Below are 13,901 nucleotides of genomic sequence, written 5' to 3' on the forward strand. Positions count from 1 at the left end.
AGAGTATTCTAATCATTGAAACATCTTGAGCACATTAAAGGACTTTGATGAAAGTGTCTGTAGAATTATCACTCAGTCTTGTCAACTAAGCCAAGCCGAACAGTTCCAATTCAAGCATCTTAAAGCACTGTTTATCCCGCAATGCTAATTGCTAAAAGGTCAACACATTTGAAAAATGATAAAAACATAACCATGAATGTCGTGTCAGCAAATATTGATAATTATTGGGCTAACACAATTGTTGAAACACGGTTGTGATGATCCCTCGCTCAGACAAAATAGTCAGCTCTTATGTATCGACCTGGAGATGGTACAATACCAGTACAGCTATACTTTGAAAAACAAGTGCCCCAACCTATGAGAAAATTAAGATACAAGCGAAATTTTGAGAAAGTTTCTACATTAAGAAACGAGCGCACGAGCCGATTTTCCATGCGACCCTTGAATGACCCTTGAATGGTCAAGTACTCGAGAGGCTGCTTTCGAGAACAGCATCGTTTGGTCTTTTTCATCGAATCAGTCTGAAAAATTTTTTAAAAAGTTGGCTATAAGTTACAGTAAAAACGAGATAAAAAGTGACAAAACGAAAAAATATTGCAAAAAAATTAAAATGAGGATTAAATTAGAGTCAAGTTTAGTGAATGATTAAAACTTAACTTTCAAGTGCGTGTTTAGTAAGATAAAGTTATTTTAAGTTAAATTCAAAGTTTGTTTTGTTTCGAAGCATCACAAATGTTTAGTGTACAAAATGCTTTGCTGTTAAGTCTCTCTCCCATCGCTATTAGACACTACTGTCTGTCTCGAAGGTAAGAACTCCATACAGTAGTGTACATAGTAATGTTACAGGTTATTGCAGATCATAACCGCAAAATAAGTATATGTCACTGTGCGCACAGGTAGTGAATTACAACAATTAAAAACATCCTGTTTTTAGGTGGTTTTCTCACAGTATGGGAACAGATTAATTTGTGTTTAGTTACTTTCAATAGGAAATATTGTGTTCAGATATGAGAAAATTTACATATGAGCCTCATTCCCAGAATGCATTAAGCTCGTGTGTCGAGGTATGGTGGCAGCTAGGTAGAAAGGCAATGATGATGGCAGTTAGTTTCAGGTAACAATATGTTTCTATAAATGATTATGATGAAAAATAATAAAGAAAAAAGTGTTGAATTCCTACAATGCATGCTAGTGACCTTGACACTGCTCTAGTGACACTAGCTACAGTGATTACTTTGGCTGTTCGAAGCACTGCATGAGACATCATAAAACCGATTGGAAAAGCTAACGTTATGAGGTGCTATACCATTGGATTAATTCATACAAGAATCTCCAAAGCTGTCGGGTAGATATCACGAACAAGGTGAAAGTTATGTGAACAAAAAAGCCTATAAATAAGTGAAAGTGGATGGAATAAAATGTCCAAAATTTCAAATATAAAAAGAAGATAAAATTTAACTGGAGTTAATGTATTTTCCTACCTGGAGAGTGTTAAGGCAGGAGCGGATGTCGCTAGAGGATCTCTTACATAACGCCATAAGAGTCGACATGTCTGTCTTTAGTTTCTCTTCTCTACAGATCTGAATAAAGAAGTGTATGCATGTATATAATCAGAGCCAAAAGGAGACTTCAATATACAAATATAGAACTAGGATAATATAGTATGAGTTGATACTATAATATAGAATGAGTTAATACTATAATGTAGTATGAATTAATACTATAATGTAGTATGAATTAATACTATAATATAGTATGAGTTGATATTATAATACAGTATGAGGTGGTATTATAATACGGTATGAGTTGGTATTATAATATAAGTTGGTACTATACTATAGTATGAGTTGGTACTATGATATAGTATAATAAACAACCTTAAAAAACTCATGGATTGCTTGTGCTCAAACCCTAACCCGTGGGAGAAAGCTACCTAAGACTTATTTCATTAGGTTCTAAGGACTTCGGAGTGAATCTAGCACAGAAGCAAATACGATTGGATGCCCTTTCTAACACCACAGATTGTCCGTGTTACTCGAAGCACCGACCTACTGATCATACGTCAGCACACTAACCACTCAACCACATCTGCACCATAACATTCAAATTTAAAAAGCCACAAAATTTAATTGTAGTAATATTAACCATTTAGTGAATTTAGCACTAATTTTAGCCCGATGTTGAATATATACTGAAAAAAAGTATGACAGGAAGACGCATGAATCTGGCAGATCTTTTTATTTCGATAAAATTCATATACAGTTGAACCCCTACATATAACAATCAAACCTTTACATACTACAGTCAAATCTCTGCATACTACAGTCAAATCTCTACATACTACAGTCAAATCTCTACATACTACAGTCCAACCTCTACATACTACAGTCAAATCTCTACATACTACAGTCAAACCTCTACATACTACAGTCAAACCTTTACATACTACAGTCGAGCCTTTACACAGTACATGCAAACCTTCATATGCGTTGGTCTAATCTCTACACGCAACAGCCAAACCTCCCCATACTACCGTCAAACCTTTACATACATGTAAAAAAGCCAATTAATACCCAAAATTGTTTCGTCATTGTATGTTAGAGCAGAGATTCTCAAAGAATACAGTAGATGCTCCTACAACCTAAATAATCCGTTCCCGGAATGTTCACGTTATAGGGAATTTACATTATAAGAACAGTAATAAACATGTAAATTGATTAATTCGTTCCAAGATCTTTCCAAATTTACCCTCCGGCTATGCAAAAAGGAAAAACTAGACTTTTTAATTTGTTGGCTGTACCGTAACTGCAGCATTATTAGTTTGCAACAACGACTTTTCTTCTTTTCCTGATTAGTTCTACTGGTTTTATAGACCATGATGCAGTAATTTTACAATAACTTGATGAGGGACGGCACATCTTGGACATTCATTTACAGCGATTTGTTTATTTTTTCAAGACAGCAAAGTCTATTTTGCAAAGTAAAACTAATAAAAAATACCTTATACATCCACAATAAAGCAAAACAAAATGTTTTACTATTAAAAGAGCGGTGTCTACCAGTTTGTCGTAGATCTGTATCCAGAGGTCAAGGTTAGGATGAAAGATAATTTTCGACATTACTCCAACTTATGACATTCAAATTGGTGGACGGATGCTGTAACGCCTGCACCAATCGATAACCTTCAAGTATTTATGAACACTTGTGCTGCTACCTATTCTCTGTTTTGTCGACACATCTGACGATCTATCACGATAAACTAAAATGTCATAGAAGTTGTATATATAATAGGTACAACGCTATACCTACGTCAATTTTTTCTCACAAGTACGGCGAGATATGTTACCATTCCAATCGAACTTGAGAACTTGCATCGATTCGACACTTTACGTTATATGGAATTTTTTACATAGTACGAAGCAAAAACTTGACATAAATTTTTACGTTATCTGGAATCTTCCTAATTAATACAGCAGGTAATTACATGTACATATCACATTAACCAAATGAACTATATAAAACATGTAAAGATTAAATTAATAAAGCAATAATTAATAGAGAAGCTTCAAGAGTTACGTATCCAACCTAAGAAAGGTGCAAATAGAAGTGGAGGCTGTTGATAAGGAGGTTTAGAAGTAAGGGGGATAACGTTGCAAAAGCTCACATTGACTTGAAATAGGGAAAGTTTAAACTAACTTGCCTTATACATTTTTATTAATTTTATATTTTTCTTTTAATTTTTAAAATTCTCTGTACTTGTTTGAGGTGATGGTAAGAGAAGGTGTGACTGCGTTTATTGAGAATTAGTTATATAGTACGGCCTCAGTAGGTATCAGCACCGCTATTCAGTTTAGTTAAACTTTGCCTGTTTTATATTTATGTTTTTGGACTAAAATATCTCAACTCGGTCAAAAAGTTCTGTCTAACCGATTGTAGAGCAAACCTGTAACGTATGTGACAAAGGGCTAAGAATAAACTGGGCAGGAAGTTGCCAACAGTAATCAACCCCACACAGAGGTGAGAGTTGCACCTCCAGCATCAGTTTCTCCATACAGGAAGTCACTCGCTCCATTAATTGCCATTACAACGGCGCAATCTAATGATAATGTCTGCGATAGCTAGAAGTTTCATTTGTAATTGGCAAGGAGTAGCTGCTCTGTAATGATGTGGCCTGACAACAGTTTTACACTTAAAACCTGTTATCCAGGCAGAATATCACTCCAAAGTTTGTTACACAGCAAGATCCTAAAATCATAACTAATAGGACTTGTATTCTCATCTTATCACAGCTTGCCTACGAGAGAATGGTCAAGGAACATTAAAGTGTTGAACGGATTACAAGGACTCATTCAGAAATGCACTTAATTTATGATGTGGCTAAAAGCCTATTACCTCGAATAGACGGGAGGCGAGAAGTGATGGACATTGGGATGGAAAATTTAGCACGAGGGCATGCTGTCTTAGAGAGCGCAACGCTGGGGTAAACCTACAACAGATAAACTTGCTAACATTACCAACAAACATATAAACATGCTTAAAACTGCCCAAAGTAGAACTGAAAGGCTTGCGGACAGTGCCCAAAAGCTTCCCTCGATATGCTTGAGACCATCTTTGTTTGATTTCGCTATCTTCGCTATGTTTGATACGGAAGCTTTGTAATACTAACAGAAATGATGGTATAAAATTAGATTAGAAATACTTGCAATAACACTGTAAATAATCTTAAATTATAGAAAAATGATGTTTCATTTATCAATAATCATAACAAAATTTCATGTAAACATTTCAACAGCTTTTAATAATTATACAAACCCACAGAGCAACCCACAGAGCAACCCACAGAGCAACCCACAGAGCAACCCACAGAGCAAATAGTAGCATTTTAGAAATGTGAACTAGCTAAATACCTATACAACTGCATAGAAGTGAGTCTTATGTATGTAAGTTTTATGTTGGAATATCAACCTCAAAACATGATATTGCTCGGATTGACTCTTCCATGGAACTTCTCGTGACTTTAATGCTTTTGCGCTGGTGTTTTGTGTTGAATTTATGAAGTTATGGGGTTAGGTTTATCAAGTTGTGTTGTTAGGTTTATCAAGTTGTGTTGTCAGGTTTATCAAGTTGTGTTGTTAGGTTTATCAAGTTGTGTTGTTAGGTTTTTCAGGTTGTGTTGTTAGGTTTCTCAAGTTGTGTTGTTAGGTTTCTCAAGTTGTGTTGTTAGGTTTCTCAAGTTGCGTTGTTAGGTTTATAAAGTTGCGTTGTTAGGTTTATCAAGTTGCGTTGTTAGGTTTATAAAGTTGCGTTGTTAGGTTTATCAAGTTGCGTTGTTAGGTTTATCAAGTTGCGTTGTTAGGTTTATCAAGTTGTGTTGTTAGGTTTATCAAGTTGTGTTGTTAGGTTTATCAAGTTGTGTTGTTAGGTTTCTCAAGTTGCATTGTTAGGTTTATAAAATTGTGTTGTTAGGTTTATCAAGTTGTGTTGTAAAGTTGTGTTGTTAGGTTTATCAAGTTGTGTTGTTAGGTTTCTCAAGTTGCATTGTTAGGTTTATCAAGTTGTGTTGTTAGGTTTCTCAAGTTGCGTTGTTAGGTTTATCAAGTTGTGTTGTTAGGTTTATAAAATTGTGTGATCGATGAATAGAAAAGAGTTAGTCTAAGCTTAAAGGTTTACTTGCAACAAAGTTCAAACTACAGTTATTTGGTATAAAAAGATTCACTATGTCTTACTCTACTATGTTGTAGGTGCCAAATATGTGGAAATGTGATTACAAGCTCTTAAAAGCTCAAAAACGAAAAGCCGCCGTAGATTGGAATCTGCTTATTTCGATGACGTGTCCACGAAATTTGGTTATCGTCTTGTCACGTATGTTCAAGAGGCCAATACAAAGCTCAATATAAAACTTACCGTAGTACTAGTTTATGACAAACACTTCGGGTTTCACCGAAGACCCCGTATCAAATATAGATGCTCGCTACTTTACAGTTTTGTTTCGGCATTATTCAATCGTCAAGTCGTAATCTGATCATGTGACCCAATACTTCGCAAATAATTTTTGCAGCACTTTTCGATTATCACAGGTGACCAACAGGCTCGTCATGATTATCAGACAATGATATGTACTCCTTCGAGCTAAGGTTAAAAAGTTTAACGATTTTTTATGGTAAGTTATAAGATATCAGTGCTAAAAGTGACAGCATTACATTGACAATAAATCAGACGTGTAAGAACAATAGACATAGTTTTATTGAATGCGTGAACTATATTTGTGAAAATATTTCGACGAACAAGGTTGCAAGAAAGTGTAAACAGAAACCATCTCGCACAACTACATCACATTTGAGCCATTTTGGAAAGGGAATCCAAACTACGGCGGCCTCGTGTGGCTGCGATTTTCTGTTCGTTTTTGAGATTTTAAGAGCTTGTAATCACCTTTCCACATATTTTGCACCTACCACACAACAGAGTAAGACATGGTGAATCTTTTCATATCAAATAACTGTAATGTGAATTTTGTTGCAAGTCAACCTTTAAACCAGAATGCATAGACCAAAATAGGGCGAGTGAAATTAACAAGCCACTAGATGCTCACCTTGTTAGATAAATCAACATAAAAATGCAACAAGTGTAACAGCTACGATAATCTCCAAGTATGTAATGACAGTATGTGTGTTGGTCAACATTTAAATCAAAACTGGTTTTAATGTTCCAATATCTACTATACGCTTAATGAATTTCTGGCTATGTAGAATTGAGATATTTAGCTTTCCAATTTTCATTTCTAAAATTGATGAGTAATGGTGAAATCATCTCAAAAATACAAAGATGCAGAAATTTTTAGCTTATTGTTAGTTAAATAAATTAATACTAACTCTAATCGAAGGCTAATACGCAAACCTGCCTAATGAGTACAAATACAAAGCCAGGAATAAAAGTCCAGTAAAGACTAACCGCTCGCTAGGATTTATGAAATACAAACAGTTTGACATGATGCTGAGTTTTAAAGTACAGTGGAACCTCGGTTTTCGAACGACTTGCAGTTCGAACAAATCGGAGTCCGAACAAAAAATTAAAGAAATTCTTGCTTCGTAGTTCGAACAAAAATCGGAGTTTGAACGCCGGTACGACGCGTGAGTGCGTACGTGAGGGTGGGATGCTGAGCGGCGTACGGGTGTAGATCGCTCTCTCCATGACCAACTGTTGTCGCATTGTCCGAGATTAAACAAATGTGTAGCAAATGGGCCGAGTTACAGAATTTCGTCGAACTCCACCACCCCAATAAAGCTGCAGCCACCAGAGTCATCAATGACTTTAACGACACTATCATGAACCACTTCCGAAAAGTGCTAAAAAGAAGGCAGAAGTGTCATTGGATAGATATTTTAAGAGAAAAGAACATCCTGTAGCCGAGTAAAAAATTCTATTCATAATTCTTTTCTTTATTCTTTTTTTATTTTTACACGTTCATGTTAGCGTAATCTTTCGTATGGAAGATTACGACAACGCGAACGTACGATTAGCCTGGGTTACATTTATGTTTATGTTATTTGTGTCTTTGCCATTTTGCTTAACATTTTCCGAGATATACATTGCTTTTTATGTGTTGGTCAGCATTTTAATGTGCAATTTCATGCATAAAATAATGTATAAAATACTAAAAAGGTAAACATTCAGGGTGTTGGAACGGATTAAAACTTATATATATTAATTCTAATTGGAAAACCTGTTTCGGATCTCAAACAACTCGGTTTTCGACCAACCTTCTGGAACGGATTGTGTTCGAGAACCGAGGTTGCACTGTACAGTGCACCCTTCCCCCATCCAACGGGTTATGATGTCCCTGATCTGGAACACGATATCTTTTCGTCTCCTTGTAATCGCATTTTATTCACCGCACGACATCAACAAAAACGTCTTTCGAAATTACGTAAAATCTGGCAGTCAGTGTGCTGAATACGTGGGAATCACGAAGGTGCTGATATGCTATTCGCCGAAATCCCTCCCACAACACCTGAAAGAAATACGATGCTCTTTCTCAGTTTAGCATTATTCATGTTTCATAAATGCCTGATACTGCGTGAGTGAAAAGAAAACTAGTGAAAAATAAGTGAAAGTGAAAACTGATTGTGCATTTTAGAATTTAATTCATCATACATATATAACTGTATAATAAATATGATATATAATGTACAACATTATATATATAACTGTAACTCATTAACCATGGGTTCTAAGATTGATGGTGACGTTAAAAGAAGAAAATGACTTTATTGCAGATCATAATCACTAAACACACCACAGTATTTTCCGGACTATTAGCCACTACTTGTTTCAGATGTTTTGAGCCATGCAGCTTATTTAGAGGCTGCGGCTATTCTGTGTTTTTTTCTTTCACCGCTAGGGGTGCACTAACCGGAATTAGAATCAAAACTAAAAAAAAGTTAGACAAAGAAGCAGATGTTGCTTTTTTATTCACCTAGCAAATAGAACACGGACGACAAATTACCAACTATTAATTATTTTCAAACTCTTGCCCTATCATTATGAAACTCAACGAAGAAGTTCGTATGAAGCAAGTTATAAGCTGAAGGCCATCGATCTTGCTATCCAAGAAGGAAACCATGTGGCTGATCACAAACTTAATGTCAATGAATGTATGGTGAGATGCTGGAGGAGACAGCGGGAAGAGCTCATGCGATGCCAAAAGTCAAAGAAATCTTTAAGAGGGCATAAAAGCAGGTGGCCTGAACTCGAAAATGTCCTGGAGGACTAAGTGAACATTTAGAGAGCGGGTGGCAGAGGTGTATCCACTGTTCAGATCAGACTTAAAGCCAAAACGATAGCGTGCGAACTGAATATTGAAAATTTCAAAGTGGGGCCGTCATGGTGTTTCAGATTCATGAGACGTAAAAACCTGTCCATCAGGGCACGGACCTCTCTCTGCCAGCAACTCCCCCTGACTTTCAGGAAAGATTAAAAACTTTTCACACATTTGATGAAAGTAAAATACAAGAGCACTCCATTGGACCAGACAAGATCATAAACATGGACTAAGTACCACTTACATTTGATCTGCCTCTGACCAGGACGGTTAACAAGACTGGTGCATCCTCCGTGTTGCTGAAAACAACTGGCCACAAGAAGACGCTCTTCACCTGCATGCTGGCATGCACGGCGTTCGGACAAAAACTTCCATCTCTGGTGATTTTTAAGCGGATAACTATGCTTAAAGAACAACTACCAAAAGCTCTGGAGGTCAAAGTTAACGCCAAAGGGTAGATGATGGAACCGCTGATGAAGGAATGGTTAAGAGAGTGCTACAGCAAGCGCCTAGGAGGATTTTTTCACAAGAAAAAAGGGCTGCTTGTTTTGGATAGCATGAGGGCGCACATCACTGATTCAATAAAAGAGGTGATCAAGAAAACAAACTCAATTCCAGCTGTAATTCCTGGAGGTACAACCAAGTATTTGCAGTGACTTGACATCAGTGTGAACAGGGCATTTAAAGCAGCACCTGAGTTGAGTAAGAGACTTGGATGAAGAGCATCCGGGGAGAAGTCATTTACAAAAACCAGTCGCATGCGAAAAGCATCCTTTTCTGATGTCTGTCAATGGATCCTAACAGCGTCGAGTGCTGTGAAAGAATTCACCATCACCAACGGGTTTAGAAAGGCAAAACTGCTTCGTAAGAGCGACGCACCTTCAGAGCCAACTTCACCGGAGGAAGATAGTGACACTGAGAGCAAGGCAGACGGGGACAGATGTGACGAGATGTTCAATTCAATGTCAAGATGATGACTGATGAAATTGTTCAATTCCGACACTGAAAAAGACGACATCATGGGTTTCAGCAGAGATGATTAATGTGAAGTGGGAGGAATGAAGTTAAGTAAATACTAGTTATTTTCTATTGCTTCTGTTCCGTTTTAACCAGCAAAGTTGCTGCCGTGTTAAAAAGCACTGTAATGAGTTCTGCGGTCTATACAAAAGGTGCAGCCTATGTATTGTTTTATTATCGGTTTTTTAAAAATAGAGCAGATGCGGCTTATATAGGAGAGCAGCTAATAGTCCGGCAAATACAGTAAACTCACTGCAGATAACTATAATTCCTGAGGTTAATATACTATTTTGCTACTAATCTTTAATATGTACCCTTGATTTCTCTATCACTACCTCCACCCTTGATGTCTCTATCACTACCCTTGATATCTCTATCACTACCCTTAATATCTCTAGCTCTACCCTTAGTATCTCTATTACTACCTCTACCCTTGATATCTCTATTACTACCTCTACCCTTGATATCTCTATTACTACCTCTACCCTTGGTATCTCTTACTACCTCTACCCTTGGTATCTCTTACTACCTCTACCCTTGGTATCTCTTACTACCTCTACCCTGGGTATCTCTATTACTACCTCTACCCTTGGTATCTCTACCCTTGATATCTCTATCACTACCTCTATCCTTGGTATCTCCATTACTACCTCTACCCTTGGTATCTCCATTACTACCTCTACCCTTGGTATCTCTATCACTATCTCTACCCTTGGTATCTCCATCACTACCTCTATCCTTGGTATCTTTATTACCACCTCTACCCTTGGTATCTCCATTACTACCTCTACCCTTGGTATCTTTATCACTATCTCTACCCTTGGTATCTCTATCATTATCTTTGGAACGGCTGCATTACCAAACCTACATTACTGCTTGCCAGCCTTTAGGATAAAATAACAATATAAACCTCTTTTTGTGGCCTATTTTTTATTGCTTTGGTTTTCACATAAATCTTTACAATAATACATCCATGTTATTGTCATGCTCAATTATCTGCAGTAAAAAGTGATCACAGGTTCATGGATAGAATTATACGAATGACTGTGAATGCTTGTAGGAATATTTTATCTAACACACAACACATTCAAGATATTTAGCAGGTCCCGATATGAATTCAGTACATAATCAGAACTCTAACTGTTTAATGATATAAAGTAGCCGTCTTTTACATTCCTGAACCTTCCAGTGGGAAGGTTCAGAGATCACTTCAAGGCAGCTAATAACTACATACAGAAGGACAAAAACCCTCTTTGCATGCATAGTATTTATATTACAATTCTTCACATAAACTGTATATGATATATTTCAAACATTGTGTTTTATGTGACATTTACATGTTATCGCAAACAGTTGGCAACTCAGAAAGGTCTCAAATCAACCACAAGCGAGTCCAACTACTGAATTTAAAATGGCTGCGAAATAAGAGAAGATCTTGCGAGGCTGAGCTTCCTAAATGAACTGTTAAGTAAAAATTAAATCAATTCAAATTTTCTACAATTCAAATGTTTTGAGACAGCATATTTGTTATGATGTCAGAATCCAAACAAAAGGCATCTTGACATACCCCAATGGCAGCCAGGCCAAGAGTATTTAAAGTGAAACCTACAATTCTGGAGCGGGGTAATAAGAGACCATCCAACTCTAGTCATTATTTACATGAAATGAAACAGTTTGGCTACAGCTAAGCAACTATCAAGACTGCTAACGCAATTGATTTAGGATATTGTGGGTTGAAAAAACCCCACAGATATTGTACTGAAGTATGTACAATGTTTATTTCACGTGTTGCCTCACACCATATGTTGTAGATTTCTGCAAAGCCAAGTTTGGTTTGCCAATTCATATGGCTGACAACATATTTATTTTGTGACAAACAGCGCTCAGGGTGGATTGCGCGAAAATAGGCTTGTACTTGGCAACTCCAACAGACGATAAAGACTTCCTGTAGTAGAAATAATGTCAATATGGAACCTAGCCGATTGAATCAATACAAACAAATATGATAGAAAGCTTCAGTGTTATTATAAAAACTCATGTCCGATGTCTCTATTTACTCATGACACCAATGTTTGCTAACTCTACTCATCCATGGCAGGAAAATGTTCAACAACTCTACTTATCCATGGCAGCAAAATGTTCAACAACTTTACTCATCCATGGCAGCAAAATGTTCAACAACTCTACCCATCCATGGCAGGAAAATGTTCAACAACTCTACCCATCCATGGCAGCAAAATGTTCAACAACTCTACCCATCCATGGCAGGAAAATGTTCAACAACTCTACTCATCCATGGCAGCAAAATGTTCAACAACTCTACCCCTCCATGGCAGACCTTCATCAACAAAGAATGACCACTTTAACGCTGACAATATACAAGCCCTATTAGGACCCTTGAGGTATTTTGTATTTTAACCAATTGAACAAATGCTGAACTTCTCAATGCTTTGCATGTCTGAGTGACCATTTTTTACCAATGAAATTACCTATGCCTGCACTATATTGCATTATATCATTTTGTATAATTGATTAGCACAGATACATGTATGTTATGGACACTGAAAGGCATGGAATCATATTTATAATGCTGTGAATTAAAATATTTATAGAAAGCAAATAAACCTAATTAATCTTGAGGACAGTAAAGAATTATATGGTTGTAAAATTAGTTGAGTTATCAATGAATTCTTTTAAAATCAACAACCACAATGAATCATGTCAACAATTCTTTACAGCTTAGCTACAGATAGCAGTAGCACAAACTCAGCTGCAGTTCAGTTTAACTGTTTGCACAGAGCAATAATCAAACAAATATTTTAATGGGAATAAATAAAAACTCATAGCTAATTCATATGGTTTATATAAGCACTAGCGACCGCGACAAGACTCTTCTCATGCCTTTTTTGTTTATCTCTATGAAAATAGCTCTAACTATAGATGACTTACTATAAATACTGATGTATGAGTTGACCTGGTATATAAATCGAAGTCTAAAAGCTTGGTTGAAAAATCCTAGTTTGATATGTACCTACCGCATTTGAGTCGATCCCCTTTTCTAGCTCAAATCGTTTGATCGTAAATAGTTCAGTCGGCATCAGAGGCGAGTGAAGAAATGGCATTCACAAACGCTATCAGCAAAAGCAGTCATGTTTTTTGTGCCGTTGGCAACACGTACAACGATTAACAAAAACCGAAAGTTCTAGTGAAGACCGCAAGACACGAAAACAATACTTCACCATTGTATTGGCCTGCCTCGACAGTAGAACTAAACTGGCCACCTTTGATGATATGTAAGTTTTTAACATACATATTATAAAAGATCACAAGACGTATTACAAAACAGATTTCTGTCAAAAATCGTGATTCATGTACAAGAAAATGAATAGATGGATGATATTTGAAGTGTTAAATAGATTACAGAAGTGTGGAATTGTGGGCAGAAACTACAAAAAAGCACTAACTTCGAAAAAAAACAAGAGAATCCTAGTGATGACATTTGAATGGTGAAGAATGGGACTTTGTGTTTGACCCATCTCACGTTGAGTAGTACTACTAGTACTTCACCAATTTATGAATAAATCCCTATATGTCATATCATGTAATTTTGATTTGAGATGGTTTTTTGAAGTTGAATCTTCCAAGAATTTATGTCATGAAAAATGTGACCGCGGTATAAGTCGAGGATGGATTTTGTTGTTTGAAATTTGAAGTTTGAAATTTGGTGTCAAATTTTCGACTTATACGCCGGAATTTTCAGTACTGACATTTAAAACTATTTTTACCTAGGCCTAATCCTTAAAAGGTTGATGAATAACCTATTTTCTGCCACAACTTCCATCATTATTATTATTAAAAGCAGAGACAAAGCTTCAAAGCAATGTTAAGGAAACCATAATTTGTTCCCATGATTTTTCCTAAAAGGATGCATACTTTTTTTCAAATGGATTTGAAATGGAATGTATGTCATATACTAGGATCAAGTCTGAAATCTATCCATGTGTGATAGTGTCCAATGTTTTTACCTCCACAGAACTCATGTTTAACATTAGGAATATAAAATTAG

The 13,901-nt window shown here is 36.4% G+C and overlaps 1 protein-coding gene across 2 annotated transcripts in view; it reads right to left on the reverse strand.

Moving 5' to 3' along the window:
• LOC137391009 (chromosome transmission fidelity protein 18 homolog) overlaps nt 1-13,901 on the reverse strand; it is a 91,475-nt gene that overhangs the window by 36,516 nt on the left and 41,058 nt on the right. For both annotated transcript variants that reach the window (XM_068077342.1, XM_068077341.1), the window contains exons 13-14: nt 4,393-4,486; nt 1,482-1,580 (exon numbers count right to left, since the gene is read on the reverse strand). In XM_068077342.1, the coding sequence (XP_067933443.1) occupies nt 1,482-1,580; nt 4,393-4,486 (193 nt within the window). The remainder of the gene's footprint in view (nt 1-1,481; nt 1,581-4,392; nt 4,487-13,901) is intronic.

This window comes from Watersipora subatra, chromosome 3 (assembly GCF_963576615.1).
Source record: "Watersipora subatra chromosome 3, tzWatSuba1.1, whole genome shotgun sequence".
Classification (NCBI taxonomy): domain Eukaryota; kingdom Metazoa; phylum Bryozoa; class Gymnolaemata; order Cheilostomatida; family Watersiporidae; genus Watersipora; species Watersipora subatra.